The sequence below is a fragment of the Anas acuta genome, chromosome 5 (genome assembly GCF_963932015.1).
Source record: "Anas acuta chromosome 5, bAnaAcu1.1, whole genome shotgun sequence".
Classification (NCBI taxonomy): domain Eukaryota; kingdom Metazoa; phylum Chordata; class Aves; order Anseriformes; family Anatidae; genus Anas; species Anas acuta.
In genome coordinates, this window is record NC_088983.1 from 55,731,193 (window position 1) to 55,753,454 (window position 22,262).

At 33.7% G+C, this 22,262-nt stretch overlaps 1 protein-coding gene across 7 annotated transcripts in view; it reads left to right on the top strand.

Moving 5' to 3' along the window:
• LUZP2 (leucine zipper protein 2) overlaps positions 1 to 22,262 on the top strand; it is a 246,775-nt gene that overhangs the window by 137,175 nt on the left and 87,338 nt on the right. For all 7 annotated transcript variants that reach the window (XM_068684972.1, XM_068684973.1, XM_068684966.1 and 4 more), the window contains 4 exons: positions 3,527 to 3,644; positions 5,108 to 5,178; positions 7,874 to 7,955; positions 16,325 to 16,387. In XM_068684972.1, the coding sequence (XP_068541073.1) occupies positions 3,527 to 3,644; positions 5,108 to 5,178; positions 7,874 to 7,955; positions 16,325 to 16,387 (334 nt within the window). The remainder of the gene's footprint in view (positions 1 to 3,526; positions 3,645 to 5,107; positions 5,179 to 7,873; positions 7,956 to 16,324; positions 16,388 to 22,262) is intronic.

The window sequence follows — 22,262 nt, forward strand, 5'->3', positions numbered from 1 at the left end:
CTCTCTTCACACTCCCATAATACTTCATCAAGTCTAAACATTTGCCTATAAGCCTCATAATTTTACTTATTATTCTTTCTCCTCAATGATGAGGGATGATGGCATTCTTCTTAAAGAGCTGTATGATTCAGATACCTAGATAGAGCTTAGATTTCCCTTCTATACAAATCAGAGGAATTACGCTGTTTAAGTCTGGTCGAATTGCTTTACATCTTATGACTTTTTTTTGTTTGTTTTTCTTAATTAAATAACTATCTTGTTAATCACATTCAGAGGAGTTTGATATTTGTCAGGACCAAATTCTGTATTTCTTATATTTATGGACTTCTTAGCTTGTGATTTAGAGGATTTCACATAACAAATACTGCTACTATGTCATGATGGGAACAATTCATTTTTTAATATAAATTTCAGAAAATAACAGCACAGCTACAGGATATGGGTATGCTGTTGTGGAAAAGTGACTTCTAGAATGGTCTGTCTGTCCATACTTAAAATTATACTGCATATGTGTGTAAGACCTTCCAAAGAGAGTTCATCAAATGAGAGGGAGACTGAATTTCAGTTACTCATAATTCAAGAAGGGAGGAATAAGAAAAACAACTGATTGCTTAAGTCTTTGTTTTATCTTTGCTTAAACTCAGTCCTGGGAATACTTTTTTTTATTAAGGTGCAAAAGTGAAGATATATTCAATTTTTTGAAATAATGAGAGTCCTTGAGTAGTTGAATAATCTAAGTGATTCATGATTCAAAATATAGTATACCATATAAGTACAAAATTCTATTTTGTATTGACGAATTCACCTTTTTTTTTTTTTTTTTTTAATTTTATTTTTCACTTAAATTGCTCTTGGTTGGTCTAAATGACCTAACTTTTCAATGTAGAAATTGCAGTCGTATTATAAATAGCCATGTGCAATGTTGAATTTTACTGTCATCAGATACGTGAACACTGTCCATGGACACAGTGCTAAGAGTCAAAGATTGATATCAAGAGTAATATTGTCAACAATTTAAGGTACAATTAAATGAACAATTCTTTAGCAATTGTCAAAGAACAAGCAATTTCAAGTCCTGGACAGGGCTTTAATTTGAAGTGATTATTTAAGACAGTGTTACCACCTGTTTTTTTTTTTTTTAATGCAGGGTTTCACTTTAAACAAAAGCACGACATTTTAGTGGCAAAAGGCTAATACATGTTTTGTGCTTCTTAAAGAAGAATGGAAATGGTGACCATACTGAAATTACCTGACTACTTTAGCAGGAGGAAATCCGTGCTTGACCTCTGTTCATTATCAAATTAAAATAGGAGTGTTCTCTGAAGCTTGTCAGGCTGATTACACTTAATATTGTTCCTGGCACCGAGGTGAGCCAGCTCTTTTACTGTGATGTATGCCTCATTAAAAATCACATATAGCTGGGGTGGTGACAAAAGCTGTAGGTGTTCATAAAGCTTAATGCAGGAGATTTTATATTTGTTGCATGTAACAACTAAAAGGTTATCAAGTGTTCTATTATTGGCTAGATTTAGTTCAGTAAAAGTAAAGTTTAGTAACATAACAGTAGGTTGTCATGCAACTTGAGAGAAACATCTGAAGCAAAATGTGGGTTGTAAATAATGCTGAATTGTGGCAGGTTCAAATTCTCAGAATATGGATTTTCCTTGTAAACCTGTGATGTGACTGACTTGTGTTTGATCGTGTAGTTCTGATAACATTAGTAATTATATATCAAGGACAACCAGATTGACTGCTGTTGAGTTACTACGTAGGTTACGAGTAATTGAGTCCTGACATAATCTCCTTGCGTGGACTTTGCCCTAAGTGTTTGTAAAGCTGTTCTCAGAGGCACTTCTTTTTCCCCAACAATATTTCTAATTTCTCCTTTTATGTGGTAGATGAACAGAACAGAAATGGTATGAAACCACCATTTCTTCTAATAAAGTTCATTCACAAATTGAGAGGAAAAGCAAAACATATCAAGAGGACAAAGTAACTTGCTGAAAGCTGAGTACTTTATTTATCAGGTAAAGGAAGCATTACATTTTTGTTTTGTGTTCTTCCATCCTGGGAAAACTTAAGATACTTTGTTACTGGGGGGTGGGGAAACCCATTCTTGGGGAAACCCTTTCTCCTCTCTTCTTCTTCAGCTGTCCTCTAAAATAAAACTTCTACTGAAAATGTCAACCTAGTGTGTGCTGATGATCTTCACTGAAAGTATTGGATATTACGCTGCAGGCCCTGTTCTTATTTTTGCAGCAGTGAGAAAGTGGAGATATTTGTATGTCATTAGAAAAATGCAAACTCAAACAGCTCCATGCTTTTTGATCTGCCACATTCTGGCAATGTGAGCAGAATATTAATTATTGATCAAACTTATTAATTATTGATCAAACTTATTATTATTATTATTATTATTATTATTGATCAAACTTATTAATTATTGATCAAACTTCAATATAAAGATACTTTGTGATAAAATTAAGATATCTATGGCGATTAGATAGCATATTAGTGACTTGCGCTGCTTAAGCGTGTACTCAAAATCCATTAAAAGAATGTTAAGATCACCATTTAACTTCAACGTCCTAGGTCTGATCAGAAAACAACACCAGTGTTGCAGAGTTGAGGTTCTTTGTTCCCCTTCTTTCTTAGAAACACTAAGAATTACTTGCAAGTAGAGTTACTGCAAGGTCAGTGGAAAAAAAGACTCCTTACTGCACTTGTACAAGGAACGGATGTTTACTCATCAGTCTTCTTCAAAACTGTGATTTTAAATGGAGAGAGGAAAAAAAAAAAGTTTAATAAGTATCTGAGATGTCTGCTTTTTAAATGAAATGGCATGTGAGGGTTGGATCTGTATTTCATTGAACCTAAACCAATTTATCAGATGGATTTCACTGGGGATTTTACAGAAAACTTTAAAAACTATAATTACTTTCTAAGTAAAAATTACCATTTTAAAAAGGAATAGACAAAATATTTTGACTTACTAATTAATTCATATATAAGTTTGATTCCTCTTAGTGTATTTTTGGTTCTAGTTTGTACTGCAGGGAGGTTTCAGTTGGGGGAAATTTTTATATGAAATTGTCTTTACAAAGTTCAGACAGCACTGAATCACTCTTTCCCCAAATTACTGGGTGTCATGAAGCTTCATACTGTGAAAGTTTTGCTTGGCTTCGTGTGTGGAATATCTTTCAAAACAAGAAAAATCTCACACTATGCCATCATTCCTGTTAAACACATCCTTTCTGTCTCTTTTTCAACATAAACAATACACAATGCCAGTGTTTTGGTCTGGTTTATATATTCAGATGCAGCACATGAGGTTAACATTTAACACATCTGTTTATCTAAATTGGGAGAAAGCAAGTTGTTATAAGGGTAGGTGGAGGGGGGGACCTTCCCAACATACCAATTTGGGATCTTGCTGGAGTTAATTAAATTTGGATGAACTAAGACTGTTTTCAAATACATTGAGGAATGTTACAAGAGGATCTCATGCTTTTGTTTTCTGTGTTAGACAGGGCTATGAAGAACTGGAGAGACAGCTGAAGGAAGTCTTTAAGGAAAGGAGCAATATCCTTCGTCAATTGTCGAAGACTTCTAAAGAACTTGAGGGAATTAAAGTAAACCTCCAGGTTAGGTTACGTCTGGCTTTTTGTAACATAGGATTGCACCCTATTTACTTGAAAAATTTGTTGTTGTTGATCTTTATATTCAAATAATAATTTTTTTGTTTTGCACTGAAAGTAAAACGTGTATTTTCAAGGAAAATGCAATCTGAATGAATCTGAAATCCCTCTGACTCAGAAAACAAAATAAAATATAGTACAGTAGAATAAAAAGAGGAACAGAACCAGAATAAGCTGTCTTAGCGGGCTTACCCTGCGCGTTTACCCTGGCAGCTACTAGGAAGGGATTTCCTTTACTGTTGTAGGCTGCATCTTTGCTCACAAATTGCATATACACAGCCTAGTGTAGCTGCTGACTTTACCTTGCTGATATGCCATCTACACAGAGTCACTGGATTTACTGCAGGGGATTACTTTACAAGTTCAACTGATAAATTGTATTAGATGAGCTGGCAGTCAGCCAACTAGAGCTGAGGCACTTCTGCATTTAACTTGGGAGATTTTGGGGGTATTGTACATAAACTAAAAGGACAATAGTCAGATTAAGTTCACAGTCAAATCAGCACTTCAGAGTGAAAAGTAGAATAAAGATCCTGCTCTGGATCTGAAGTACTGAAATCACCAGATGATCAGTCAAGAGCATGTTTGTCTTTGACTGATACGGTGTGCTGATCTAGTGAAAACATTCAGGCTCCCTTTAAGTTGAGATTTTTCCCTGTATTACATGCCTTTTTAATGGATGGTATTTTTCTGACATTGCATATTTACCTTTATGATGATATAAGCTTGCTAGAAAAAAAATGTATGGTGTAGCATCCTGCTGTCTGTTCACAGAAAAAATGGGTACTGTGTGTCAGTAATATACTATAGTACATTATTGTGTTATATCGTCTTACAAGATTTCTCTGATTCTAATTAACATGAACTGTTACCTATAGAACATTTTCTTACTCCCCCTCCCCTGTCCCTTGCTGCCTTAAGTACTTTACCAATCCTTCTTTTATTGTATTTTTTTTTCTCATTTGTTATAGAAATGTGATTCATCATGAAGCTACTTTATTTTAGAATGGGATTTTTTAATGCAGCAAAGTTGAAGGTAGTACTCAGCAAAATTATACAGTGAGGTATTTTAGACTTAATGCTTCAGAGATGCAAAGAGGTCTCTGGTGTTATATTTTGTACTCACACTTGTATTTGTCTTGCCTTCTTAATGTTTTTTTGTTGTTGTTGTTGGCTTCTAAACTTATATTATGTGATCATTTTTCACCTAATACTTTAGACACAACAGGTGTTCAGTTAGCAGTGCTGAGTTAGGCTGAAAAGTCAGGCTATTCCTCCTTTTGTAACCTTGTCTCATTAATACCTGTAATTCACTGGGAATGTTTTATGAAAGAGGTCCCAATTAATCATTTCACAAATTAAAAGCATTCAAGATCTCTTTGGTAATTTGTTTCTTACTTTGTTACCAGTCTCTGAAAAGTGATGAAGCATCAGCCAGAGGTGATGTGCAGAAACTTCTGGAATTGGGCCAAAAGCAAAGGTAGGACACACCCTCTTCCTTTTCTTTCCTTTCTAGACAAAAAGATGTAAGATTACGAAAGGCCATCCATCTTTCTGCCTTAAATTATAGACACTAATGTAGTCTGGGCGCTGCTGATCACAAGAGTAACAGTAAAATAAAGAATGTTATTCTAGGAAATTTTGAAAACAAATAACATATAAGCTGATATTGGACATATACGAGGAAAAGGCATTAAAATGCTACAGTGAGATATCTGCTAATGAAAAGGGTTTTGATCCTTCTACATGACACTTTCTATTTGTTAGTACTTTTATTTCTCAGCACTCTGTGACCAAATTCTCTTAAATATTGGAATTCAAACATAACTAATATAGAGAGCAGTCAATTCATCTGAAGCAATGTTTCTCAATGTCTAGAAAGACATATATTAAAAACTTAATGAAGTACAGTGCCTACTGCTTTCATTGATAGAAATGTAATACTTAAATTCTTTATTCCTTTTATTGCTGATACTGCATTTAGTAGAAGTACATACAAAATTACACTGTTGTATAGAAGGCTTGTAGTACAAGTAACCTTCAGTTACTTCAGAAGTAACCTTTAGTTCTTCAATACAAAACAAATTGAAGCCATAATGAAATACCACAGAACTTTGTATTTTTACTTCCATGGAGAAGGATCACATACATCAGAATCTTTCAGATATTCCAGATGAATCTATTAAATGATTAATACATTTAGCTCAGCTATTATCTTATTTAAACACTTATATGACTTTGGTACAACTGAAAGGTATACTTCTCAGTATCATAGCTGCCCTTGCCATGGGCTCTATCCTTCATACATAATTGTGTTTTTGCAGTGGTTTGGCTGTTGTGCAACTCTTATAAAGTAGTGACATTAATTTATTTACAAGTATTAAGACTACTCAGTGAATAGATGTTCTGAGTTGCTGATAGGAAAATCCAGTGGGCTAAGAGAAAACTGAATACATTAGTCATATACTCCAAGTTATTTTCATAATAACTTTCTTAAATCTCCCCTTGGTCCCTAAGTCCATCCAAAAGGAAATGTGGACTTGTGCTTCTAAGGGTATCAACTACTGAGTATACCACTGCGCAGCAGCAATTCCCAGAGACAGACTGGGAATCAGCACAACATGCAGGATGCTACTGAGCAACCCTCACTCACCTACAGCAAAGAAAAGGCTTTTAATATATGCTTCAAGAAAATGCCTTGGAACTATTGTGGGTACTTGAAAACTGTTTACAAGCTCACTATACTTTACTATGAGAGCTATGGAAGTCCAATATAAGAAGCAACTGTTAATAATGTTCAAAGGAATCCCCCTCACAGAATTTAACAAACGGTCACAGTTTATTTGCCAAGAAACTCAGGCAAAACTTCTGCAGTAAGTCAAGAACAGTGAACATAGGGTTCCACTTAAATGTGCTGTGTTTGAATCACAATCCAAAATATATTACAATATTAATCTTACAATCAACTTGGTTTGGACAAATGTGAGCTCTGTCTGGTCTGTGGGCACTGCTTTGATTATTTCCTGTGGTGATGGATAATACAGTAAAGTTTGGAGTGCTAAAATCTTGGCTTGTGCTAGCTCTGCTGACTTCACACTAGATTTTTTTTCATTCCTTTTGTGCAAGTTCTTCAGTACTTCTCAAGTTGCAAGTAAAATTTGGTCACTTACTACGGTGTCTCCAGTTTTGTTATTGTTGTACACCATCAACGTTTTGGAATGATCACATCTGTTTGTACAATAAACGGAGCTGTACTGTGCTGATGATACATTGGTTTCATGCTGCTCAGTCACTATCTCAATCAAATCTGTTTGTACCAACCTTCCCAAAATTGCAAAAGTAATAGAGGTGTCAGCTAAGAAACAGCAGCTCAGAAGTTCTGTTCTTGTCTGAAGCCTTCCACTCCAATTTGTTTTTCATTGGGTTTAATTATCAGCTGTATATAAACCCGGTTCTATGTTATATAAACCCAGTTCTATGTTGGTCAATATTCCTGGAGGTTTATCCATTCAAGCAGCAGCACTGATAATACTCTGCAGCTGTTCGGAAATATGTCACTCTGGTACTTTGTAACAGCTCCAAAATGTGTCATGTAGGTACAAAGAGATGGCCAGCAGAGGATCTCAGCTTGCTGCAATCATCTTTGGAGACATTTTCTGATTAAATCAGTAATTCAAAGCTTTTTTGATTCAAATAAACAGTCCAAACAATTATTTTTTTCTCTTGTTCAGTTGTATGCCAGAATCTTCTACTGAATTTCCTCTTGTTTCTCTCTAGAAAGAGCCAAGTGAAAGCTGAATTATATAAGAGTATTTTTTACTACTTTTTTTAACAAGTTGTTGATATTAGTGTGGTGCCAGTTCAGTGTACTTTCAGTAGCCTGCTTTTCTTGCTCTTATTGTGCCAATCTCTTGCTAGAAATTATGCAGTGGCAGATGTTTTGCACAGCATGCTGCTTGGTAGATGTGAAAGGTGTAGACAGTTTCCATCGTGGGTAATTTGTCTTGCATTGGTACTACAGTTCATGGGGTCATTGTAGTGTTATTAGCAACACCTGTAGATACAGCACATCTGTCCATTACTCTGAATAATTAAAGGTGTCTTTTCTTGAAAGTGAATAATTTCTTAATGGATAATTGTGATGAAGTTTGTGTTCTGTGTTTTCAACAAACTAGGGAAGAAATGAAGTCTCTCCAGGAGGCCTTTCAAAAGCAGCTTAATGAGGCAGCTGAGAAAGCAGAAAAGCAGCAAGCTACCGTGAGTGATTCCCTGTCCCTCTTCCGTTATTTCTTTCTTCTGTCTTTTTTAAACCTCCTGCCTCAAGAGTTCGTTGTAATCTCAAATATGTTTGCACATTAAAAAAAATAAAAAAAAATAATCTTATGTTTCAAGTATGTTAGTACTCTATAAGCTTCAGAAGAAAGGATGTGGTGAAAGTCAAACCCTAAGATATTCATCTTCTCTAATTTCTGTAGGATTTAGGTGCGTGTACCTCCTCTCAGAGGTTTGGAACTAAGTCCTTACACCTATGAGGTTACCTTTATAGACCCTCATGTCTCATCTATACCAATTTATGTTGTCATACTGTCATTGATTTTTTTTGAATTGCTACAGATTTTCAGCAAGAAAATAAACAGCAGAAAGTTTGATTTTGACCATAGTAGATATAATCCTCACTACACTGAGGTAGTAAGTCCCATTAAGATTTCATGCTTTAATTCATAAGCATGATAATTCATAAGCATAATACATAAATAGTAGGAATAGTTGGATTTGTGTATAGCACTGTAATGCTATGGGACATACACGTAAGTAGCCAGATTTTGCTATCATGGGAAAAAAATAAAAACTATCTTTGCTTAATGCTTAGCTATAAGTAGGTGAATATTGTTAGGTTCATCAGTAGTATTGCTATAACATCAAGATCACCAAGCATAAGTTGACTAAGTAACTTCCAGATGTTCCTTCAGACATCAAGTGTTCTGTGATTCTTGTTCTGGGCCTGCAAACAAGCTGCTAGAAGGTTTTCTAGAGCTATCTTTAGTTTCATATTGTATAATTGCTGATTTATTTGGTAATATTTTACTGGCTTTCGGGCTCATGAAACAAGGGTGTTACCAGGACAGGTTTGAACAGAATTAAATAATTTAACAAATATTTAAAAGTTCCTTCCTTTGCCTTAATTTGTTTTCTATGGGGCTTTATGTCCTTGGTGAACAAGATATGAATTTATTATTTTAATTATTAATTATTTATTTATTTAAGAACTAATGATACTCCCACTGAAGCTAATGGATAGTCCTACAATGTTTTTACTTGCAAAAGAGATCTTTGGTCCAGTTCAGTAATTGACCCAGGGTGGGAAGTCATATGAGGTCTACATGTTAGATTTAAAGTGGCATACTTTGGATTCTTAGTTTAAGGCAGCTGGATCGAAAGCACCAACTCCCATTTTCAGGCTCATGCAAGTAGGATATGAGTTCCTAGTAGACACTAGGATCTGGAGTTTTCTGTAATGTACCTTTTGATATGCAGCTGGGATGCAACAAGGACCTGCCATAGATGCTACAGCTGGGAAGGCACATGCAGGTCCTTCACTATAGAGTTAAGCATTTATAACATCAATGCTTAACCTGAATTTCCATATAGTTTTGGATTGTCATTTATATGGGTCATGCTGTATTTTGGTTATAAATACATAGTATGTGTTTATAATATATAATAGTTTTACATGCTCCCTTCTAATTAGAAAGAAGGTAGATTTTGAGGTAAGTATTTCTCTTGCAGGTTTTTTTCAGTTGAGATAATTATTGAAAGTGGCTTCCCCCCCCCCCCCCCCCCTTTTATGCTTGGAAGTCAGAAGGGTGAAGATACTGTTTTAACTGTTCCTTCACACCCCACAACATATAATTACTGGATTGCTGGCACTTGTAGGCTTCTACAGAGAAAAAATCCCCCTTCTGTTCTTGATCAGGAGAAAATCAGTAAACCGAATGCTGAATTGAACCTTGAGAAGAGCATCTTGGATCTTTCTTGGTAATCAGGGAAGACTATATGCATGTGTATACACACACACACACACACACACACACACACATATATATATATAGATATATATATCTATATATATATCTATATATATATAGATATATAAAATCATATATATTATTAACATATATTATTATATATTATTAATATATATACATATATATAATATATATACACAATTATATATATTATAATATAATATATATATATATATAAAATTGTTAATTATTATAAACATATATAAATCTGTGCTTCTTTTAAAATTTTTAACTAAGGCAAGATATATTGTCCTGAAATAAGAAATTAGAACTTAATCCTCTCTGATAAGTATGTAAAACATGCTTTTCCAAAGTTGTCTTTTCCAGATGCACTGACACTTTGGTGGCAGAGCAAATTCTAGCCCTACAAATTAAGAATGGAAAACTTTTTTTTTTTTTTGAGACTCTATATTGGATTTTGATATTGAAAATTAATCCTGCTGTGTTAAATAAATCTGAGCTGTAGTGAATGGATTATTGGCTTTTTTTTTTTTTTTTATGATGTAATGCTATCTTTTTAACTTGAGCAACAGTGCCTTGCATAAACTCAGCCTCCAGCATAGATCTTGGGAAGAGCACAAATCCATTGCAGGAAAACAAACAAACAAACAAACGAAATAACAACAATGAAAACACACACACGCACACACAAAAAAAAATAAATACACTTCCTGAATTGATAATAGAAATGAACTTGGACTTGTCAGATGGTTAGAGAAACTGAACTCTTGAGCTGTATTCTAAAACTTGCCAATAACAGAGTATTAAATCTGGCATCGATTTTAAGAAAAGCAATGCCGGCTCCTTGGTTTGTGACATTTATTTCTTTATGCCACAGGGTACGATGTACATAATGAAACTCACCCATACAGTGAGACTGAATGAATATTCAAAAAATGCTTCAGGGTCCTCAGATGAAAGCTGCAATAGAAATGGAAATAAATATTATTACTGTCACAGAGTGTTCAGATGGTTTCTCTGTTTCCTGTATTTTTGAAAGCAATATGACTGCTTTGAAAGAAAGTCTAGGTACTTCAAGGCAAGCCTAGCTGGAGGATGGGAGCTTGAATTTAATTCTAATTCAATGAATTGTGAGGCTTGTTTCTAATCAAACTTAAACACATTTTATTCTACAGGACTCGGTGAACTACATATTGATTTTTATCTGAGTAAATAAGAATAGAAGTACATTTCTCAAAGCCTTCTGCATTAAACACTGGAGAAAACAATGGTTGTATATATATATATATATATATATATATATTCATTTTCTGCTCTTTTTGAGGAGACATAATACAATGCTTACAGTATGTTAATTGGTTAACTGTTTGTATATGTTCAATGGGGATCATATGATCTGTGTGATGGTAATGACTGTCTCAATTACGTAAATCCAAAAGTGTATGCAAGAATTTAGAAGGATTACATCAGTCAAATTACATGAAAAATAACCTGGAAAGTATTGAAGGGGTTGGAGAAAACTAAATGAAAAAAAAATGCTACAGCAATGCATTGCACTTTAGAACCAAATCTTGTGCAACATACAGCAACACTTTTCACTACCATTTGCACAAATGATTTGTCAGCAACAGTTATAAAGGATAGCACAAATGTAATGAAATTTGTTGTGCATGTTTAGCTTGTTATCTATTTATTTGTTTATTTATTAACTATTTAGGATTAGAGAAACCAAGCATGTTAGGGCATGCTTTTTCTTTTTTTTTCTTTTTCTTTTTTTTTTTCCTATAAATTATATGGCAGAATTAGGTTCAATTCATTTAATTATCAAGGATAATTAAATGTGCAGAGGAAAAGTGTTGTGGTGGGGATAGTTAAAAATTTCAAATAGTCCTGTGTTGCAAAGTTCAAGGTCAAATGCAGTCTTACAGAATGCTTTGTGTTGTGAGGAGCTTCTCTTGCCTACCAGCCAGTTCACAATATAACTATCGTTTTTTCTCTCAAAATTCATTTCTAAAATTGTTTGTTAAGAGCATTCTGCCAGATTTAGGTGTACAATACATATACAAAATGTCCTGTCTGTATAGGACATATCCATATAACCTGTTGGCCTCTTTAGCCAACTAGTAGAAGGCTGATAGAGCATTTTGGTATGCATTTAATAATTACCAATGTAGTTTATAATAGGTTTTAGTGCAGTTAATAAAGTCAAATTATGTGTTAATGTGAGGTGGAATTACTTATTCAAGAAACATAATTAGGGAACATGGACCAGTTTTAGCTTTTGTTAACAGAAACAGAGGACAAATGGCACATTTATGTAACTTGCAAGTTACAGTGAACAGTTTTTCAGTGAACTTGAATACATAGATATGTAGTGATTCTGTATCTCTGCACTAGGTTAACAAGCTCTTGAGAGCTTTTTGTACAAGGGCTCTTCACTTGACTGTGCTTCATACTAACTATTAGTATTCTTGATGATACAGTTAATTTTTAGGAAGAAAAAAAAATTCAAAGCTGCTTTCCATTAACTTCAAAGTCTACAAAATGAGATAGACTGCTCTTGATGAGTGAGAAAGTAAAGAATGAAACAGGAAAATGACATTGAGGATGGGGAGAAAAAAAAAAAAACAAACAGTGAAGGTAGTACACACATTCTGGTAGAACAGTAGGTAGATGAAGCCTTTTTAATTTTGTTCCTGCTGCTATTTTATATCACGGTAACAATTTTTAAAAAGACATGGTGACAGACTTTTTTGACAATACAATTGTCATACAGTCTGTCAAAATAAAGCACAAAATATGTCAGCATAAAATCTTTTTTTTCCAGCTTCTCGGTCTTCACTATGAAAAAATTAGAATTAATTAATAGATTGTGCATGACTTGCAAAAAATAAACAATGATATGGTTAATCTGATATCAGTAGGATGTTCTTAGTAGTAAATTACAAATAGAACATGCAAAATTGATTTCAGAGAGATTCACTGACAAACAAGAATCTTTAAAGCTATCTTCAACTCATGTTTACAATGCTTTTCATAAAAAGACAAGACATCCATTTCACCTGAATGTGTTTTGTTTACTAACAGTTCTTATGACAGGTCCAAGTCCTAAATGTCTCTGACAAAAATGTTTCTTGATTAAAATACAGCTTACAAATTAAAAGTTACATTCACTGAAGAAATCCTAATAGGCAAAAAAAAAAAAAAAAAGTATGTTTAGTTTTGCTTTCAGAAGAATTTAAGGCTTTGCCAATCACTTTTTTCCAAAGGTGGGATTTTTATTTTTTATTTTTTTAAATGTAATAGTGTAACCCATTCTCTCTGGCTTTTGGAATCAATTCCTACAGTAATTTGAAAATAAGATGATGAAAATGAATATTGAGTATACTAGGGCTATGAAGTATTACTGAAGTAGTTAAGTATTGGTGTATTTCAGTCTTATCTTAAATGTTCAGGTCTTAGTCCTGAACACTGTACAAGATGTCTGGAGGTAAGTGAGTAAGTGTACAGCTGAGCTTTGACTGTGCAGTAATGACTTTATATTGGTATTCCTTCATCCTTCGTCTGTAGTGAATAACTAACTATTGTCTGACTCTTAGAATTAGATCACTGCCATCTGCTAAAGCATTCTGTATTTCGATAGGGGAAAATTTAATTTGAACGTTTCAAGGTCACAGACTGCTGTGAGTAAAGGCTACTGGATGGAAGCTGCTGCCTTTAATAAACATAATGAGCTCTGAAGCACACAAAGCTCTGAGTACCTTGGATGTCTGTCTCCAGGAGACAGAAGCAGTGTCCTTGCTTAATATTGCAAAGTTCAGCCTTAGAACGCCAATCCATTTTCATTATGTATTTTCATAATTACAGCTAGATAGTAATTAAAGACAGCCAACATTAAGAAGGAGCTGAATGTCAAGCAAGGAACAAGAGCAGGTAGGAAGTGGAAAAGATGTAGCTTTAAATAAGGGTAGATTTAGGTTAGATATTAGGAATAAATTATTTCCTATGAGGGTGGTGTGGCCCTGGAACAGGTTGCCCAGAGAAGCTGTTGATGCCCCATCTCTGGAAGTATTCCAAGCCAGGTTGGATGGGGTTTCAGTCTGTTGGGAGGTGTCCCTGTCCATGGCAGCAAGGTTGGAACTAGGGGATCCTGAAGGGTCACTTCCAACCCATTCTGTGACTTTATGTAGAAAGTTTCATAGTTTTTTTTTTTTTTTTCGTTTTTTTTTTTTTCTTCAGTTTTTGTATGTTTACGTTAAAGCTGAGCTTAAAAACTTATTAATGTGTATTATGCTATCAAGATTTGGAGACTGAAAGCCAAATTTTACACTTATCTTGAAAAGCAGTTTGTGCACTGTAATTTGCCCCTAAACTGTACATTATGACTTCAGATTCTGAAGCAAAATTATTATTCCCTGTCCTTGGGACTGACTAAAAGCATCATGCAGATAATCTGGTACAGCCTCATCTGCCTTAAAGCATGAAATTATAGACATAGATGTACTTAAATGGAAAGATAGATTATCTCTGTAGTAGTTCTAGTAGCCATGCCACATAAATCCCTCCTATATAGCTCTCTACCGATATACATTATGACTAAGTGGCTCTTCAGCTGTTAGAGATTTAGTAGAAGAGCTCTAAAAATGCTGCTGTGATATGCAAGCAAAAATGAATGGTTTCATAATTAATGCTGCTTAATGATAATTAAAAAAAAAAGTTTAATAAAGCTTTGAAAAAAAAGCATTCTTAGAGTTTTAGCTTACTTGACTAATGAAAATGTGTAAGTTATTTAACTTAACTATGCGTAACTATTTAAAATGTCTGTAAAAGTGATATCAGATGCATGTATATGTGAGGAGCAATTAACATAAATTACTGGTTTAACTTGCTAGTTAATTTAACAGTTTGGTGGTGTCATAGATATCTTTTCACTGGAAGATCCAAACTTATATTTACAGGTTATGTACAGAGAGCACAGTCAGTAAGTCTATTACCATATCTTTTCTGTTTTTTCGTATATATTCATATTTAGATAGAAGTGATATGCTCTGAAGGAATATTAGCATTCCCTTGAGAATTAGGGTGAAGAAAAAAAACGCTCTTTAACAGAGCAATATATTTTTGTAACCATCAAATGGTAGGTCACAAATCTTTTAAACAGCAGAAAATGTATCATATGAATAGTTCATTTCTTATTTTTTCAGTTAATCCTGACCTCATACTTAGACTATGACTTCTATTGTTGTGCAAGAACTTGCTATTTATTATACACAGTACATAGACCAAATTTCATTATTTGCAGACATAATCACTAGAGAAGCACCAAATTTTCTGTTAAAACATGATCCTCACTGGTATCTGTACATAGTGTTTCCATAACCTACCTAATTATTTAGACAACATTTGGGAAGCACTTAAAAAAGAAACTCTGTTATATGTGTCAGTCTCATGTACCCCCTACTGACTTTTCTCTCTTAAGTGATATTGTTCTCTAACTTCTCTTTTGATATTGATAAGAGTGATGTCAAGCCCAGTGATGGCTAAATTACTGACATCTACCTGCTTGAGTGTGGACATGAGCAACTGACAGACTGCATAGATTCACTGTCATTTTTGATCTGCGTCATATTCAAAACTTTGTTCCGTGTCAGCTTATTTGTAGCCTAACTCAACGTTTGAAGTAATTTTTTTTTTCTGAGATTTTGTTTTTCTTAAGTTTCTTGCAGTGGCAGACGCACTGTGATTTCCCAGGAATGTAGGTAGAGCATTGGATCAATGGTGGAGAGAACAATGAATGGGGTATTGAGTGTAAAAGCATGAGAATTGTGCAAAATGAAGGAAGATGCTTGTGGATACCTCACAGTAAAGAGACTGTGTTGATTTAATCCTATAATCATTATCTCCTTTTTCCCATTATGTTCTTTAAGTCCAGAGAATAGTCCATTCTTAAGAGAAACTTCAGCTGATTTGTAAACTCTGATAAACTGAGATTGAAAATTTTACCTCCCAAGACAAATGTTTGAAATAAAAAAGGACAAAGGACCAAATTAAAACACTTTATATAAACAAATTACACTTTATTCCACAGATCAGTCTGATGGGAATTAAGAACTTCATCTTGTTAGGGCCAGTAGCATAGCATTTGAATCAAGTAATTGTTAGAAACCTGCTGTTATAAATGTGGTGTTGTTAGATGGTTAAAATATTATAGACTACAATGTCAGATAATATTTTTATAAAAATCTTTAATTTTCTTAAGATCACCTTGGGCTTCACTGCAAAAGACAAATACTATATCTACTGGTACAAAGCCTTTTTATGAAGTTATTTTCTTATTTTCATTATATGTTTCGTAGTACATATGACAGTGTGCATTTATAGATTATCAGTAAATAACTGTGACCTATACCAATTTGATTGACCGACAATAATTTTCTAAGATACTAGAACACTACTTGTTAGGGCCAGATTTAATTGTATTTTTTAAAAGCCATCAATAAGGTCAAAAAAAAAAAAAAGTTTGAGATGATGTTTACCTACATTTCAAAAACTTACTCAGAATTTTTTTAAAACTTCTAGATTAACTTTTTGAAGACTGAAATGGAAAGGAAAAGCAAAATGATCCGTGACCTCCAAAATGAGGTAAGAGGAACATGGAATTTTCAACAATAGATGCAAGAAGATATTTGAAAATTAGTTTCAGGTTTTGGCCATTATTGAATATGTTTAAGATTTTACTAAAATATTCAACAGAGAAAGCAATGAAATGTATCAGTATTTATCCTACTCTTGTGTTAGAATTGTGGAATGATGGAAGTTTCAGTACTTACTGTGATCGGCCTCTGCAGAATATCAAACAATAAGTATTATATTTCATCACAGAAATTAATTTTACTTATAACGTTGTGGTATTTTAAGAGTGTAAAAAAAAAGTTTAGACTGAATGATCTAATAAAATGAATTATAATGATTTCAATCTTATTTTCTAATGCAGTTTTTTAATTCATACCATACATATATCTGCTTATTAGCTGAGGATGAAAAATAGTGGGCAATGATTTTCTCTTTTAATCCATATCTAAATGAAAGGTTGGTTTTGACTTGAGGTAGCTGTTTTTCAAATGCATGCTATGAGTGCTAAACTTACCCAAGGATAGTATCTGAGCTTTTATCATATTTGTATGAATTCAAAAGCACTGCATGAGCCTAAAAATAAACTTCTTGAAATGTAAAGGTGGAAAGATAAAACAGGAAACAATGAATGTTATTTAGATTAGTGACTGATGCTGTAGCCTATGAAGTATCCTGGAGTACCCTATCCATAGGTATTTTCCCTCTGATCAAGTTGAAATGAGAATGGGGTTCTTCTCATTAGTTTGGTAGAGAAACTGCTGGGCTTAATCTCTACAATAAGAATATAGCCCTGAATGGCTTTTTTTTTTTTTTTGTCTTTTAATTGTTTTTATTGTCTTTTTGTTTTACTAATTTGCATGGGTAGAAAAGCTTTTATGAGAGGAAATAAAATAATAGAACATAAGAAACTTTATTATGTTTCTGTTTTGTTTATTTCCACGTAATAGAGACATCAGCATTTTCTATTCTAAACTTGAGTCACATGAGGCCTGCTTTGTGGAAAGCATCAGAAACTCATAGCACATGTGCTACCTTAATCTGTTGTTATATAAGCATTACAAATAAAGAGTATACATGTACGTGCTTTCATTATGCACGTTGTACAAATTTTACTGTCCTCTAGATACCAAAAAGAGAAAAGAGCTAATATGGATGATGCTGATCATATGGGAGGGGGGAAAGGGATGGGATGGAGAACCAGAAAAAAGTTATTAAGTACACAAGTGTATATATATATGATTGTACAGCAATGAGATTAATTTGCTGAATTATGATTTTTCTGCACTTGCACTCCTTTCAAAGCAAAGATGGCAACATACAGTTCAACTTTATGTTGGCTTATTTTTGTTTGGTGATCTTTGCCAGCCACTGGCACTTCTGTGAAGAATTCATTTTCAAGCTGCATGTGAACAACTCTTTCTAGGAAATAGTACTAAAATATTTCCCAGGGACTGGATCACATATACATACTTTTAAAACACTTTACCTGGAAAAATGAATACTTGAAACAAGTAACAAGTACGGTTGTACCATTCTTGTAGGACAATATTTGTAATATTAACTGAATGTGGAAAAATATCATATGAATTCTGGACGGTTTTCATTTAAAATTCTTCTTTAGGTTCACATCCTGAATATTGACACATTTAAATACGTATTTTCTCTACTTCAAAATGCTAAACTTTATAAATGAAGAAACAAAAAAAAGTATGCTGCTTGGAAAGTACTTCTTGCACTAAGACAGCATTATTGAATTTATTTTTTCAATTTAAGGGTCACAAGGGAAATTGTAGCATGGCTTGCACAATATTCGTAAGAAAGAGTCTGAACATGAGTAATGAACCCACATCTGCTATAGCTCCAGTTATGAATAGAGAGTCTGCATAATGTGCACCAACTAAAGGAAAACTTTTGACTCTCTAATAGGACATTCATAAAAGGAAGTTAATGTCTAGTTAAAATTCATCTAGGGTAGATGGTACCGCCTTGGCGAGATTGTTTGATGATCAGAATTCAGTCTTGAGGTTTAGTAAGTATTTTCTGGTTATAAAATTGCATGAGAAATTATCAAGTGCTATTTTTAGGCTTTTGCAAGGCTTTTATATGCCTATGTATTTTGGAAAAGCAATGAGCTGAAGCTGGAAAAGAAGAGGGCTGGATGAAGAGGAGAGTGGGAGAGGTGAAGGTTAATGTAAATACTGATTGTATTTCCATTCAGGTATAGTATATGCATTCTATCCTAACACTTTCACATAGATAAATACTGGAAAAGTCTGCATAAGTTATATGCTTTTTGTTTGTTTTTAATTTATTCAAACTATCTCAAATATTTTCATTTTTTATGTTGTCATCTTATCAGATGTTCTAACAACTGCAGGAAAAGATTGTAGGCACTGTTTATTTTGCATATATTTTAGGAGGAAATACAGAACAGTATTTGTGATTAAAGAAGTGATATGATCCTAGAGTGGCCTGGAAATCAGAAGCTCCAGAATGCTTTTCTTAGAATCATAGAATCATTCAAGTCTGAAAAGAGCTCTAAGATCATCTATTCCAATCTTTTAACCTAGTACTGAAGCCCACCACTAAACCATGCTACTGAGTTTTCAATCTACATGTTTCTTGAAGACCTCCAGAGATGGTGACTACATCACTTCCGAGGGCAGCCTGTTCCAATGCCACACAGCCTTTTCAGTAAAGAAATTTCTTTTAATATCCGACATAAGTTGACTTAATCAACTGAACTTGCCATGAGATAGATTTGATTTGAGAGGATTGCTTAGTCCTGTGCTTTAGCCTGGTGTGTGGAGAAGGATCTAATAGCTATGCCCATTTAATGTTTTTTTTTTTTTTTTTTTTTTTTTTTTTTTTTTTTTTTTTTTATTAAAACTTCTATAGTATGTTGTCAGTTGCCTAAAAGTCCACTAACAACAGATTTTTCTGGAATTTCAATTATTGTTATTGAACACTTCACTAAGGACCTCACATTTTGATGGAGATGGACAAAATAAATAGTATGATTTTGAGGAAACAGTGTTTATCTAAGCCCTACCTCCAGTCACTGAATATACAGTATGCTTTTAAGAAACCTATTAGTAATATTAACTATGCTGTATATTTAATTAATAGATTGTATTTTATATATAATTAAAATACAGTTCTGTCTGCATACAAATGGACAGAGACTCAATAAAAATGGAATTCCTTTCATTGCTACTGTTGCCCTTCTTTCAAATATTGCATTTACTGTCTATTTATATTGGCATATTTTTAATTCAGCAATCTCAGACTCACCCATGACTGTAAAAATTCCCCATTTAGTTTTGGTGTTTCAGCACATTCACCTACTGTCATTCAACTCTGCAATTCATAGATAGGAACAGACAACAGCAGCATTGTAACTGAATGCAGAAGCTGTGCTGTAGCATATGAGGAGAGGACAATGTACAGAAAGGTAATTTTCAGGCTGCTCAAGGTTTTGTAGAAACCGTTGGCAACAAAAATTGCCCCTGGTGTGGAAGGGAAAAAGTTCTGTATACAGTACATTGTGATTGTGTCTAAAAATTCCTCTTTGAGTTCTCTCAGTGTTTCCTACAGCACTTGAAAAAATCTGTAAGTCTTCCAGCTGATAAACATTTTTGTGTAATTTGCTTGAGATAAGCAAGTTAGGAATTCCTCCCAAAATTTAATAAATGCTATCATTACCAATATTCTGTATGGAGAGCTAGTGAAATGTTATTCAGCTTTGTTACATGGATGTCATCGTTGCCTCACATTGTATTTAAGTATAACTCTGTATTAAAATAATAATAATATAAAAAAAGCTCTAATGTAAATCATTTTATTACATGTGATTAGATGTGATATGATGGTATATTTTCTCATTATCTGTGGGGAAGGTGTTTCTCTCTATCTCTGTGTATACCTATATTAACGTATGTTAATCTCTTTAAACACTCTACTTAAAACTATCTTAACTATCTACTTAAAACAATCGCATGTTTTTATTAAGTTGGTATAGCGTTTCATATCAGTCAATAGCTTTCTTTGCTGTTTAGGCTGCAGTGGAACTTTGAAGAACATGAATTACATGAAAGACACATAGTAATACAGGCAATACAAAGTAAACCAGGAGAGGAAAATGGATTTGGCTGTAGCTCCCAGTAATGTGTTCTTTCTGCTTAGAAGCATAGTTTTAAATAACTACCTTGTAAACAATACGTTTGTTCTATTCATGTATAAATTGTGCTTATAGCTTTAGTGTCAAGTAAATCATCCTAAAACAGAATTTTCTTCAATCTCTCTGTGCTTAGCTGCACTAATAAAAGGCAAAGTCACAGCAGTTTAAAGTCCCACCTGATCTATCGGGAATTTCATGCCCTGCAGGGTGAATTCAATCGAATTGCATTGAATTATGGTGGAAAAAAAATGAACTCCCTTAGTGAAGCAGAAATGAAATTTTAAGGCTTTGAAACTTCATCCTGACACTATCCTATAAAGGAGGACATTGTAATTCTTCGCTCTTTGTACTCAGTATATAAAATTAACTGTGAGTTTTCTAAGTATAAAACTCTGTCACCATGAAAAAAAAAAAAGTTGGGTAAAGTCCTGCTCCCTCTTTGGATATTACATTGGTTATACATTTCAAAATAAAATAAAATAAAATCATTAAGTATTAGAGGGAGTGTCACTGTCGAAGAAATGTTAAATAAACGACAAGAGTATTATCGCAGTTTCCAGTAGCATAGTCTGCTAAGGACCTTTAAATTCAATGTTGCTTCTTGCCTTATTGCAACTTCATTTGAACTTAAGAAAAAAAAAAAAAAAGAATTTTTCTAATGAAATTATATTTAAAATTATTTCAGTATGATTTGTCCTGAAAATGATGGTGAAAAGCTGGAAATGCAGTGTAATCAAGTGAGGATGTCTCTTAGGACAGTACTTGAGATCATAAATAAACAAATCCTGCTGTATCCAGATTCTTAGTGAGATATACTTGTAGTGACGTGATAGCAGCTGCAGCTACAGTGAATGTTAGAATAAGCTTTTGTTTTTAAAGGTCAGTTTTCCCAACCTTGTATACCCAAGAAAATAGTATGCGCTTTTTCAGATTCTGTTGAAGGATAATCAGAAAATCAATTAAGGTATTTTAATGGATAAGTCTGAACCTCTCTCTGTCCTAGGAACTGCCACATTTCTGCCACATCATTTTCAGGCATCTAATTCACAGCCAGGAGCTACAAGAAATTGCAGTAGACATTAAAATATGAATGTTTAGATAAAATGCATTCTTAATGGATGAGAAGATTTTAAATGAAATGTGTACCTATTAGGCATCTATTTTCATCCAGTGCTTAACCACAATGTCTTGGCTGTCTCGTTTGATTTTGTGCAATATTGTTTGTATGTTGACTTCTCAATTAATGTTGAAGGTCATAGCAGTGTTCTTTTGTGATATTTCTGAATTCATTCTGATATCTTGATTCATCAAGTGTTTTTCAAGCACTCCCTACTAAATTCTTATTTCTGTCATCCTCATTCATTAAGTCCAAAATTGCAAAATGTCTGAATTCCTTATTTTGTCATATTTGTGTAGTCTCAAAACTGTGTAACACCTTTTGATCCCAATTTAGGCAGTTGTCATTTGTAGCAAAACATCATTTGCAGAGAAAAGCGTCATTTCCAGTCTGTGCTTCTAACACCCATTTCCTATGGAAGGAAATGAAAATTAGAGCTCCTGGGTACTAGTGCTATGTAATATGAGCTTCTGTAAAAGTGTTGAAGATCAGATTGCTTGGGTCTTTGGTACTGGGGAGATACAAGGGTTGTCTGATACTCTGTTTTGTCTTATTTCTATGTCAATTTGGCCAGTATATTTGAAGGT